At 44.7% G+C, this 12,899-nt stretch overlaps 1 protein-coding gene across 5 annotated transcripts in view; it reads left to right on the forward strand.

The window, feature by feature from the left end:
- The window catches only part of Ptprt (protein tyrosine phosphatase receptor type T), a 783,764-nt gene that overhangs the window by 505,740 nt on the left and 265,125 nt on the right, over positions 1 to 12,899 (forward strand). For all 5 annotated transcript variants that reach the window (XM_048810927.1, XM_048810928.1, XM_048810929.1 and 2 more), the window contains exons 9-10: positions 4,616 to 4,817; positions 6,112 to 6,214. In XM_048810927.1, coding sequence (XP_048666884.1) covers positions 4,616 to 4,817; positions 6,112 to 6,214 — 305 coding nt within the window. The remainder of the gene's footprint in view (positions 1 to 4,615; positions 4,818 to 6,111; positions 6,215 to 12,899) is intronic.

Consider the following 12,899-nt stretch of genomic DNA (forward strand, 5'->3'; position numbering starts at 1 on the left):
TGTAGCTCTGGTACAGAACTTAGTCACTCACATACTCCTGGGACCCTCATGACTAAACCAAGAGACTGTCTTTCAGGAGTAAAGAAGCTGGAGGTCACTCTGTAAGATAAACTGAAACCGAAAGGCTAAGCAATTGCTCAAGCCACTCAGCCAACGTGATCACTCATTTATACATCCTAGGAGATGAAATGTTGAACAAAGAAACTTGCCCTCTTGGACCTTACAGTCTAGCACAAGGATTAGCAAAGTTTTTAAATAAAGGTCCAGAGATTAAATATTTTAAACCATGTGGACCTTAGAGGCTCAGTCTCAACTACTTAATTCTGCCACGGTGGTGTGAAAGCAGCCGCAGATTGTACATAAAGTGAATGAGGTGGCTGTATTCCAATAAAACCTTATTTCCAAAAAACAGATGATGAACTGGATTTGGCTTGCAGACCATATTTTGCTAACCCCTGGACTAGGTAATTGCATGGTTCAATAGAGTTGGTGAGTCAAAGGAGAGATATGCCACTTTGGGAACATAAAATAGGAGGACCTGGGAACCACAGGAGGTGTTCCTGAAAAGTGTCATTTTAACTGTGGTATGTGTACACAATGGAACATTACTCAGCATTAAAAGAAAAGAAAATCATGGCATTTGCAGGTCAATGGATGGAGTTGAGAATATAATGCTAAGTGAAGCAAGCCAATCCCCCAAAACCAAAGACTGAATGTTTTCTTTGCTATGAGGATGCTGACTCATAATGGTGATGGTAGGGGAGCATGGGAGGAATGGAGGAACTTCAGATAGGACAAAGGGGAGAAGAGGGAAAGGAGGGGGCAAAGGGGTAGGTATGGTGGTGAAATGAGTTAGACATCATTACCCGAAGTACATGTATGAAGACACGAATGATGTGAAAATACTTTGTGTACAGTCAGTGAAAAATTGTGCTCTATATGTGTAATATGAAATGAACTGCATTCTGCCATCATGTATAAAAATTAGAATAAATAAATAATTTAATTTAAAAATAAAGAAAAGTGTCATTTTAAGTGAAATCTAAGGATAAAGAGTCATGAATTACTTGAAGAGGAAGCCTGGGAAGGAAGGAAGAAGTGTTTCAAGATGACACACTAGCTGGTGCAAAGGCCTTGTGGCAAAAGAGGTCATGGCTTTTCTCCAAGTACTTGAGTAAGGGTTGAAGGGCAAGAAGAAGGGCAGTTGAAGCCACCTCTTGCAGTGAGCTGGTTCAGAACACAGGACAAAAATGCAGTCTTAATCCTGAGAGCTATGGGAAACCATTGTACTTATGACTTCATTGAATTTTTGTGAATGAAGTGCTCATTCTAGTTTCTAGCAGGGTATTCCACTGTGACGAACCAGAGGAGAAGGGGGACACACTGTAGTACTTTATTATAGCTAGAGCCCATCCCTGGAACCCCAAGATGATGGACAGACAGCTCAGCTCCCTTTTTCCCTATGAACCCTTTATTTTGTGTTTTCTCTACTTGCTAGCAGATCTTCCCTTTCCTCCCTTCTGAATGAAGATTTTTACTGCACTATGCATTGACGGCCACGTCTCCACCCCATTCCATTTTTTCTTACCTTTCTTCTTTCCCTCCCCAGTCCGATCCCCGACTAACTTTGTAAAACTTGCAAGTTAAATTTTTCAAAGAATGTTTCTGACAAAGCAGTGGGAATTAGATTTGGTGAAGCCCTTCATAAAAAATTGAAGACATGCTATATTAACATACATTGATTTATTCATAGTGTTTCATTACAAGTAAGTGAGGATCCTGTAATACCAGGAAAGGTTAGGAGAGCAGGGGAGTGCGGTATATTATATTGACAGCTCCGTGGAAATTGAGTCGCTTTTGGATTGAATTTGGAGCGTAGGAACGGAGCTGGCTAGTAAATAAGGCATGAGTTTTACCTCCCAGTGTCTGTATATCAATGGAGTTGCCACCAGCCCAGGCAGGGGGACAGGGACAGGAATTTTGAAGGAATGAAAAAGCATGTCCTCTCCACTGGCATGCTGTGGCTGGTGGCCACTAGCCCAGCTCTGAGCGTTTTTCTCTTCTGTGGCTACAGAAACCAGAATCCAAATACACACTTGCCCTGTTTGCTCCCCACTTGACAGTCACCCTGTACTTGCCTCTATGCAGACTTTGGCCACCCCATCAGGACTTTGCCCAGACTGGTCCCTCTGCCTGGAACCCAGGGGCCTCTTTCCTCTGCCCTGACTGTACCATCCTGCAGGTGCTACTTCCTATCTCTCCTGAGATGCCTTCCTGAGTGTTCTGGGTTTGGCACTGCTCAGAAGCAGACCCTAGGATGAGGATTCAAAGCTAAGCAGATTACTGAGAAGTTTTGGAAATAGCAGTGAGGACCTAGGGACTGGGGAAGAGAGAAATTCATAACCAATGATCAGAGTGTGTTCGAGTCAGCTGCCTTGCAAGACAAATGGAGCTGAGGCCCTCAGGGAAAGTGGGGGGCTGCAGGATACCACAAGACAGGAGCCTGGGGAATTAATGGGGCAACCCCAGTCAGTCACTGGGAGCACCCAATCAGGAAGCCCTCATGCACAGAGGGCTGAAGGCTTGTAGCGCTTGCCTCTCAGAAGAGAGAGGGAGACCAGAGGGAACCTGGGACAGGCCCATTAGAGCAACCTGAGCAATGAGTGAGACCGTCAGGTTCCACCTATGGAAAGCCCAGTTCCCCAGCGCTCTGCATTTCTCCCGGGCTCACTCTGCTCCGGGCCAAGTCTGCTCTTGTGAGCACGTGGCATCAGTTTCTACTCCACTCCTGCTGCACACAGGAGGGAGAAAGCATCTCTTTCTCCTCAACACTGGGTGCCACTGCCAGAAACAGCCAATCGCTTATTGTTAAAGTTAAGTTGGTGTGTCCCCTTTCCTGCCTGGATCTGACCATCCTGTAACGTTGGCATATTCGTGATGGGAGATAAAATGACGTGAACTGTCTGTATAGCTAGCTGGCTTGCCTCTCTCTAGAATGGAAGCCACTCGAGGATGGGCTTCTGTCCATTTGGAGTCCCCAGCAGCATACAGCGCAGAGCCAGAAGTACAAGAATATGCAGGAAATGTTGGATGTTGGTGAAGGAGCAAAGGAGCAGATAAGTGGATACATTCTTAACTAGTGAGCCATGTCTGCAGGCCAGGCGGTGTGGTGCAGAATAACAAGCACAGGCTTTGAGGTCAAGACTGGGGTTGAATCCAGCATCAGGATGGATGATGGAGTCAACCTGAGCATGCATGATTGGCATCTGCATGGGATGCATGGTGACTCTCAGGACACGTGAGGAAAAGGCCAGACACAAAAGAGCACACACTGCTGGATTCTTAACAGTTCAAAACAGGCAAAACCAGTCCATGCTGAGAATTGAGGTGAGCCTTGCTAGGGGAGGCAGGAAGGATTGGAAGCAGGCCTGAGGGGAAAGGCTTGGGTCTGGAAACGTTCTGTTTCTTGATTTTATCACTCTTTTGTTTGCAAAAATTCTGGAGCAGTAAAGTTCTCTGTATGTATATTATAGTTTAATAAAACATATTTAATGGAACAAACAAGATAAGAAAACAAACAAAAATCCTATTTATGCTGCTTACTGCATAATTCAGACACGTGGCTCTCAAAGTGGGACCCATGGTGGCCTGTGCCACATGACCAATTTTCAATTACCTTCACAGCAAGGTAAGTGCAGAAATTGAGAGTGAGCACTCCAGAAGCTTTTACACTGTGACACCCACCTGTGTGGTCAGTGGCCAGTGGACACAAGTCATGGCCCAGTATAGACAGGTTTTATTGCTGAACTCGCAGGATAAGCCATGTGGGGTGGGGACTTTGGATTACTATTGATCCAGAGTGGATTGGAAAACCCCAAACTGGGTCTTTGCCACTGATAGTTTGAAACGTGTCGATTTAATGCAAGTAATTTCCAGTGGAGGTTCAGTTTCTCCATTATTAAAATGAAAACAATACTTGTTCCCCCACATTTGGGGGAAGAGCAACCAGATAAGGCATGCAGAAACACCAGGATGTAAACCATATCCCTGTGGAGGGCCGGCCCCGGGATCTGCAATTTAACAAGCCTTCTTCATAATTCTTCCTGGGTTACTGCATTTAGACATTGCTCTTAAGCACCAGTCTCAGAGAGCTACTTACTGTACTTCTGAAATGTGGCTAGACTGTGTTGAAGTGTCCTTTAAGCATAAATTCCACACCCCCAGATCGCTCAATATAAATATGAATTTCATATGAATATTAGAATATAAACTGTCTCATTAAATGTTTTTATGCTGATCACAGGTTGAGATGTTGAAATTCTGAATATATTGGGTCCAACAAGATATAACTACCCTTTATTCTTTTTAATGCTATGACTCGAACACATAAAATGACATGTGTGGCCACGTTCTCTTTCTATTGGTTGTGGCTGCTCCAGCAGGGGGCTATTCAGGGGCTGGGTTAATCTGCAAAGTGGACAGTAGCAGGTGGCTCTGCAGGACTTTCTGACTGTAGCTCATCTGCTGTCATCTGTCCACCTCTGATGTTCCAACCAAATGAATTCCTTTCTGCTCTCTGAGTGGCTGTTGGTTTCTTTGTCGCCTTGCCATGCAGATCAACTACAAGGCTGTAGGCTCACTGGACCCCAGTGCCGACCTCTCCAGCCAGAGGGGGAAAGTGTTTAAGCTCCGGAATGAAACTCACCACCTCTTTGTGGGTCTATACCCAGGGACCACCTACTCCTTCACCATCAAGGCCAGCACTGCCAAGGGTTTTGGACCCCCGGTCACCACTCGGATCGCCACCAAAATTTCAGGTATCTCTTTTAGAAATCAAAAAGGAAGAAAAATTGCACCCTATCCCTGCCCCATTCCTAATTTTCCTGGGAATAAAAAGAGACAGAGTCAACTGTCCCTGCACGGTACTATATGTCAACAACTAGGAGAAGGCAGTCCCTAGTGAGTTACCGTTGCAGCCTTACAAAGGAACCTAATCGATGAACTTCCTAAAGTGTAAAAAAATACATTAAATCAGGTGGCAGTTCACCAGATGACTTTCCCAGGGTCACATTAAATAGTGTGAATATGGTTGATGTAAAGAGAGGGGGAAAGACACCCTTCAAAGCTGGTTTGTAATTTTATTCTCAGAAATATTCTTTTTGCCAGTGCAAGACACAGTATGATTGCTCATGAGGCCTCTGAGGAACGAATGAATGACCATGACCAAGACACAGTGACCCCACTATCCCAGCCACCATATCCATCCGGGCTGCCTTCACCACTGGAGAGCATCCTCTCGGAATGCCTTTCCTAAAACCACTTTCACCTTTCACAATCTCTCCTCCATTCTGGTGTAGAAGCACACACATTTTGTGTGTGGTTTCCAAACACCACGATGTTTTATAGCTTAATATTTCTACTTATTTGGATCCCATAAGCATTCCCCCTGTTGCCGAATTGCCCTCTTTAATGTTCCGTCAAGTGGATGGACGTTATTTAATTAAACATTCCCCTGTGGTTGGATATATTTGGTGCCTCCATGTTTTTGTAAAATAATGCTTCAATAAACATGTTACCAAATAAAGTGTAATTCGTTGGTTTGGATTATAACTTTAGGATTAAATTCAGAAATTGAAAAACTGAATTAGAAGGGATGTGGGTTTTAATAGCTCTTAATATAAATGGCTAAATTACCTTTTCAAAGGATTAGGTTTAGTCACACTCCTCTCGGGGTGGAGAGGGTCTCAAGAAAAAAAGCAAAAGTAGCGGGGGGAACTAATTCATCATTGCTTTCATTTGCATTTAAATGCGTTTAACATGGTCGACTTTGCTTTCTCATCTTTATTAACTATGTATATTTCCTGCATGTATCTGTATTCCGTGAGGAACTCTGTGATTCTTTAGGGTGACTGGTCACATCAGTGCCACCTTTCTCGAGGCTGCTGCTCTTTGAAGGAGCCTCCAGGCGGCAGGTTGGCAGTCAGGGCTTCCTCTGACGCATGTGACTCCCTCTAGTCATCTGGAGGGTCTATAAGGATGGCATCAAGGGGAGGTGGTGAGTGCAGTTAGGGAACTGTGCTGAGCTCGCCCCCATCTCTGTTCCCTCCGCAGCTCCATCGATGCCTGAGTACGACACGGATACCCCCCTGAATGAGACGGACACAACCATCACGGTGATGCTGAAGCCCGCTCAGTCCCGGGGAGCCCCCGTCAGGTGAGGAGGTTCTTCCTTTGGAGTTTGCAGCTTTCCTTCCCAGTACCATACACAACTCCGGTTGAGTCATGTGACTGGCCATGTGCATGGGCAACACAGGCCAGGAGCAAGACTTCCCAAAGAGAAGAGGGTCGGCAGTCTGAGACCAATCCAGAGGGGCCTCAGAGCCAGATCATCTCCTCCCGCAGTGGAATGTTCAGAGGGAACATGCTGATAGGAACCTGAAGATGGTCAGGGATAGAACTTTCTGGAGCATGATTATGGTAAATTTAGTAGAATTGGGAACCTGGATACAGGCCCCTGGCAAGATCACAATACTCACTCTCAGGAAGAGAGAGAGAGACTTGCCGAACTCTCAAGATAACCTGCTCAGAGATCAGGAACAGACCCCAGTCTAGGGCATGGAGTGTTAGAGTCCCACAGGGACCGTGCCATTCAGGTTACGCTACTGATTTTAACAAGAGGGCAGGAGCATATAGATGCCCACACAGCCAAAGCATCTTTGAAGTTAAGCTGACCAGTGTCATTCCATGCTGCAAGCAGGGTGGGCATCTCTTTTTAGCAAGTTACACTTTGAACAAGGGCAGTGATCTTGTCCTCTGGTTTTCCTCAGAACTCCAGGTAATAGGACTAGTCCATTGAAACAAAGCTGTGTCCTGGATAGAACAACTTTCAGATTGGTGCAATGCAGTTCCACAAACAAACATTGAGCACCTCGTGTAGTTAGAATGGAGAGTGACACAGGGACACCAATGATTCATTCAAGACACATTTTTATTAAGTACCCACTCTGTCTCAGGCATTATTTAAGTACTTGGTAAAACAGTAGAGAACTAGCCATAAATAAATAAGTTGGGTGTAAAGGCAACCAAATCGACGTGGAAAGCAGAAATATGAAAACATAATTATAATAAGGACATCCTTATGGAGATAAGCACAGCTCATTATGGGCTCTCACAGGACAGAATTCTCAGGGAGGTGACACCAGGTCACCTCTTCAATGTAAGATTTTACTTAAGTTGCAAGTGTCCACATGGGCAGAGGCACTGGGGAGAGAGGCAGCTTGCTGGAATGGAAAGCAGCCATGCCTGCTTAGATTTGCATTAACATAAAGGTCAAGGCTGGAGGGCAGGGTGAGAGTGGGGAGCGTTTGAGAGGCTGAAGCTTATATGAAGGCCATGGGAGCCACTGGAGAATTGCATGCAGCAGTATCATTCTTAATGTCCCTGGAGGCTAAGAGACCTGTCTGGAAGGAGGCTCTTGAGAAGGTCCTAGTCTTCATTTTCCAATGTACATCTAGCTCAACCCAGATATTATAGGCAATGAAGCAGATGGAATCAACTGCCAAATTTTGGAAGTTCCTGCCTACTCTAAAGACTTTGGACAATGCTCCTGCCCACTAGAGGAATTTCAGTCGCTGTAACAGTCACGGGTCATGTTTGTGGGTTTCCTACTGTAGCATTTTGGTCTGAGATTCCACACATTGGTTGTTCTAGGGCTGTCCTACCTGTGATGAGCCAAAACAGAGGGTGGCTCTAAGTCAAGTCACATTATGAACCCCCTGTTTTTCTTCCAGTCACTCTACTGTAGCATGGCCATTCAATTTTCTCTGTATGCTGTGAGATATTATCTTCATTTTCAGATGAAGAAACTGAGATACCCAAAGGCAGACAGTCAGCAAGTAGGAAAACTGAGTTTGAATGTGGGATGTGTGGGTGTCAAATCATGGGTCCTGTTTTGGCCAGCAATGCCTTACTCCCTTTAAGAATTCTCTCTTCTGATATACAGTAGGATCAGTCACTATTTCAAAACCTTAGAAAGCTTTCCAGGTGGCAAGAGTACAGCCCAGAGAAGGGCAGCAGCTTTCTCAAGGCTGCACATCAAGTTAGCAACTGGCACACAGCAAAGCTCAGGTCTGTCCCCAAGTCTATGATCTTTTGTAGAAGACCCAGCTCTCTGAGCCTATAAATCTATAGCAAAGGGACCTGATCCCTGGCACCTCAGAGTACAGACTCCTGGTAGGGGTGGAGTTAGGCTCATTGCCCCCAGTCTTCTGGCTGTGTGTGGGCCAGGGAAAGAGTGTGAGTTTGGTGGCACTGAACCTGGATTTCAATCTTGCTCAATCACTGCTGTGTGAACATTAGACAAAATATTCTCTCCTCCCTTCCACCAACTCTTTTTCCCTCTCTCTCAGACTCAATTCTCCTTATCTGTAGAGCGTGGACATTATTTCACAAAGACTGAATAAAACAGGGAAATACTTAGATCCAGGCATCTAGGCATGCCTGACCCAACACACCAAGATCTTTCCTGCCCCCCACCTCCCCCTAGCAAAGGGGCCCTCTGAGGAGCCCAAGCCAAATGCGTGGGAAAACATTTCCAGATCCACAAACAGAAACCCTTACCCTTAGTTTGCACATATCTTTAACAAGCTCAGGTGCCCTTAGACTACAGTGAATGATGAGAGAGAAGGAGGTGGAAGTGCCCCAGCAGCAGTGAGAAGTGAGATTGGCAGGAAGCACAGGCCACTAGGGCCACTCTACTTGTGCAGACACAGGTACTCAATTATCAACACGCTGCAGCCCCTCACAGCCATGGGGCTCATTCTTTGTCCTGGTCTAACAAAAATTTGTGAGATTTTAGCTTAAAAGGGCCTACTAACTTTTGCTTAGTGAGTAAGCACTTGCTGTGTGCCTGTGGCCATACATAATAACATCATCTGTATCTTCACGTTTCAGTAGTGGTCTCCTGGTTTGCAAATATGAAAATTGAGATAAAAAGAAGCTACATGAGTTGGCACAGGCCACGAGACAACCAGTGGCACAGGCAAAATTTCAGCCCAGTTCTGACCCTAACCCTGTGCTCACTTCACTATACCATACCATCTCCCTCTGAGAAAGGTATGCATGATGTATTGTGGTGACATTTCCATTCAAAAAAATTAAAATTAAAGAAATGTCACTGCTCAAAGGGGAAGTGGTTGGTGTCTGGAAATGTCTGGCTGCTTTTCTTTCCAGGGCTCTGGATCACTGAGGGTGGGAGCTCTCTGTTATTTTTCAGACCATTGCTTGGGCTTCAGCCAACAAGGGGAAGAGACTAACTAATGCCACCCAGTAAGACTTTCAGGACAACTGCAATGACAGGGTGAAAATATCACAGTAGGTTTCAGTTACTTTAATCTATTTTTACCTTAAACCCCAGGCCCTCAGATGGGCATGTGGGGGGCAGATGGCCATTAAGTTGTTTAACACACACAGAGCACTTGCTAGTTACCAGGAAGTGAGCTGAGCAAGAAGCAATGGGGATATAGCAAGAGGCCAGACAGATGCATCCCTGCCTTCTTAGGCTCATTAACCTATAAGCCTGCCTGTGAATTGGCAGGGAGAGGGGGGTTAGGAAAATAAGCAAACAAAATAACAAAATCAGCAGTACATAAGGCACTATGGAGCCAGTAGAACAGGGGTCATTTTGATGGAGTGGGGCCAGGGGGCAGATGGAGAGACGATCACCACCCAGGAAGGTGGACATCGCAGAGTCCTGCAATGGGAAGGTGGGAGCAGGTGAGAAGAGCAAGAGGGACTGGTATCCCTGGACTCCCAGGAGCTCACAAGAGTCACTGGGTCAAGGAGGCCTGGAATCCTGTTTTACAAGTGATGGGAGAAAGCAGCTCTGATATTCTGTAGCTCAGTAGGATGCAGAGTGCACAACAGCTTTTTATATATCGTGAAATGGTGAGAAGAGAAGGATTTGAAGGTTCCCAACATATAGAAATGATCAATGTGGTTTGAGGAGATGGAAATGCCAACACCTTTATGAAATCAAGATTCATTATTTACAGTGTACTTATGTGCATAAGTGCAAATACTATATATCATTTTTTTAAGAATAGTGTTTTATTAAAAAAAAAAAGAACTTAAGAGTTGATAGTTTCTTTAATTTAACTCACTTGCCTGGTGAATAAGCTGGTAGAGAAATACCATCTCCATTTCAGAGGAAGAAACTGAAGCCTAAGAGGTTTCATTGACTGGTCCAAGGTCACAAGGTGCATTACACATTAAGTGTTTAGACATAGACCAAGTTTCCTGGCTCAGAGTTCATTGATCCTCCAGAAGTTCTAAGTTCTTCAGGCCTGAGGTGCCAAGGGATGACCTGATAGTCATTTGGTAGGGATACTGTCAGGTGATGTCACCTGGGGGTCCTCCAACTCTGGATTCTGTGGGCCCAACCTGTACCTTGTGAACTCTGGAGCCTCAGTCTGCCTGGAGCTATGTGCCCTTAGGCATCCCTGAACCTGAACCTTGGCTTCTAACCCCAGGTAAGTCCTTCTTCCTCCTGCCCCAGATGCTCACAGCCCAACTGACCCCAACTCCACCTCAGCTCTGCTGCTTGCTGCTCCTTGTTTGGAAGCCTCGTGGGTGGAGCTCAGGTAGAGCTGAACAGGCAGGAGGTCCGGAGCGAGAGCAGCCCCGGAGCTGCAGTGTGGGCTCCTGCAGCCGCATCCCTCCAGCCATTCACCTCCATGGCTTGGCCTATTTTTTTTTAATACTCTACAATGGAGATTTATTGCTTTTGCATTGCTTTCCCCAGGCTTTCAAAGATTTATTGGTTTTTAAGTGACAGAATCCCAGAATTGCTTAAAAGATCAATCAAATAGTGACTAGAATCTAATATTCAGCTCTGACTTGAACACGCTCAACCTTCTTCCCCCACGCCCCACCTGTCATGCTGATGTATCTGTGGTAACCTTCATAAGAAAGTGACTCGGCCCTGAATTAATCACCCATAATGCAGGCCCTGGAGGAAGAATGGGGGGCAGAGCCCAGATCCAGAGGCTTCTGTGGAGGAGTGCTTTACGCCCCATGTCTCCTTTCCCATCCAATCAGCCACCTGGACTGTCCACTCAGTCTCGGAATCTGCCCTGGGCTGGACTCCTTCCTCCCCCCATGGCCACTCTCCCACCTCTGTGCAACCCACCGAGGTGCCCTCGCTGATTTGCCTCCTCTGGCCTCTCTTCCCTCAGTCCTTCCCCCACTGAGCTGCTGGAGTGGTCCTTTGGAAGCACAAATTGGATCAAGTTAACTTCCCTGCTTAAAATTCTTAAATGGGTCACTGGTTTTCTATTGCATTAAGTTCAAGCTTCTTAGCATGGAATTCAAGGCGTATCAGTGTCGGGCTTTAACCTTATTTCTGGATTCATTTAAATTCACTCTGCCCCTTCATCAGGTTCTACTCAACAGTGACCTGTGTAATTCCTTCATGGTACCTTCCTGAGCTTCTAAGGGGGTTCCACATTCATTTGTATGTTTTCTTTAGTTTTTGTTGGTTGATTGATTGTTTGTTTTGACATGCCTTTCCCTAGGTTATGAGTGCCAAGAAATCTGGGGGCTGGGCACCATGAGATTCCTTTTATTTTGGAATATCTAGACTTTAGCAAGTGCTGAAAACAAACTAAAATCTGGTTACTGGAATAGGTGACTAGTTAATTCAGCAAATCCATTTTGCCAGCCAGCTAGACACCAGCTGCTAGGACTACAGAGATGCACTTGAGGGACCTTGTCTTCAACTACCTCCCACTCTGTAATTGAGCACCAGCTGATAGAAATTTCTAAAATAATAAAAATGCCCTTTATTTATGTGTTGTCTGGTATAATTGTCATTGACTGACCACACACCTAGCTATCAAGCACTCAATACACAGCTGGTCCAGTTGAGGAACTGATTTTTATTTTAATTTAATTACTTTAATTTTCAAGAGCTATTGGTGGCTAGTGACAACCATTTCATTTTTTAAGGATTATTATTTCTATTAACATGTATTAATTGTCCATATCATTAGGATTCAGTGTGATACTTGAACATATGCATATAGTATATGCTGATCAAATCCTCAGTCCAGTCTTGTCTCCTGCACACACACCCTTCCCAACCTTTGGTTATCATTATTTCATATTCAAGCTGACTTTTTTCAGCTTTCATGTATGAGAGAGAACATGCAGTACTTGTCTTTCTGTACCTGGATTATTTCTCTTAATATAATGTCCTCTATGGGCTGGGGATATGGCTCAAGCGGTAGCGTGCTCGCCTGGCATGCGTGAGGGCCAGGTTTGATCCTCAGCACCACATACAAACAAAGATGTTGTGTCTGCCAATAATTAAAAAATAAATATTAAAAAATTCTCTCTCTCTCTCTCTCTCTCTCTCTCTTTAAAAAAATAATGTCCTCTAGTTCCAGTTAGAGGATTTTATTATTTTTATGTGATGGAATGATCAATTCTCTGTTCTATATAAATGCTACTTTTTCTATAACCACTCATCTGTTGATGGGCACCTGGCATGATTCCATATCTTAGCTAGTGTGAATAGTGCCACAATAAACATGGATGTGCAGATATCTCTTTGGCATGCTGATTTTATTTCCTTTGAATATATACCCAGAAGTGGGGCAACTGGATCATATGGTAGATCTACTTTTAGTTTTCAAGTAACCTCCACATTTTTTCCATAGTGACTATACTAATTTAAGTGCCCCCCAACAGTGTATGAGTTCCTTTTCTCTACCTTCTTGCTAGCACTTGTTATTTTTTATAAGAGCTATTCTAAATGTGTTAAGAAATTACCTCATTGTACTTTTGATTTGCATTTCCCTGAGGACTAATGATATTGAATATTTTTTACATTTTGTTGG

This window comes from Marmota marmota, unplaced genomic scaffold, assembly GCF_001458135.2.
Source record: "Marmota marmota marmota unplaced genomic scaffold, marMar, whole genome shotgun sequence".
NCBI lineage: Eukaryota > Metazoa > Chordata > Mammalia > Rodentia > Sciuridae > Marmota > Marmota marmota.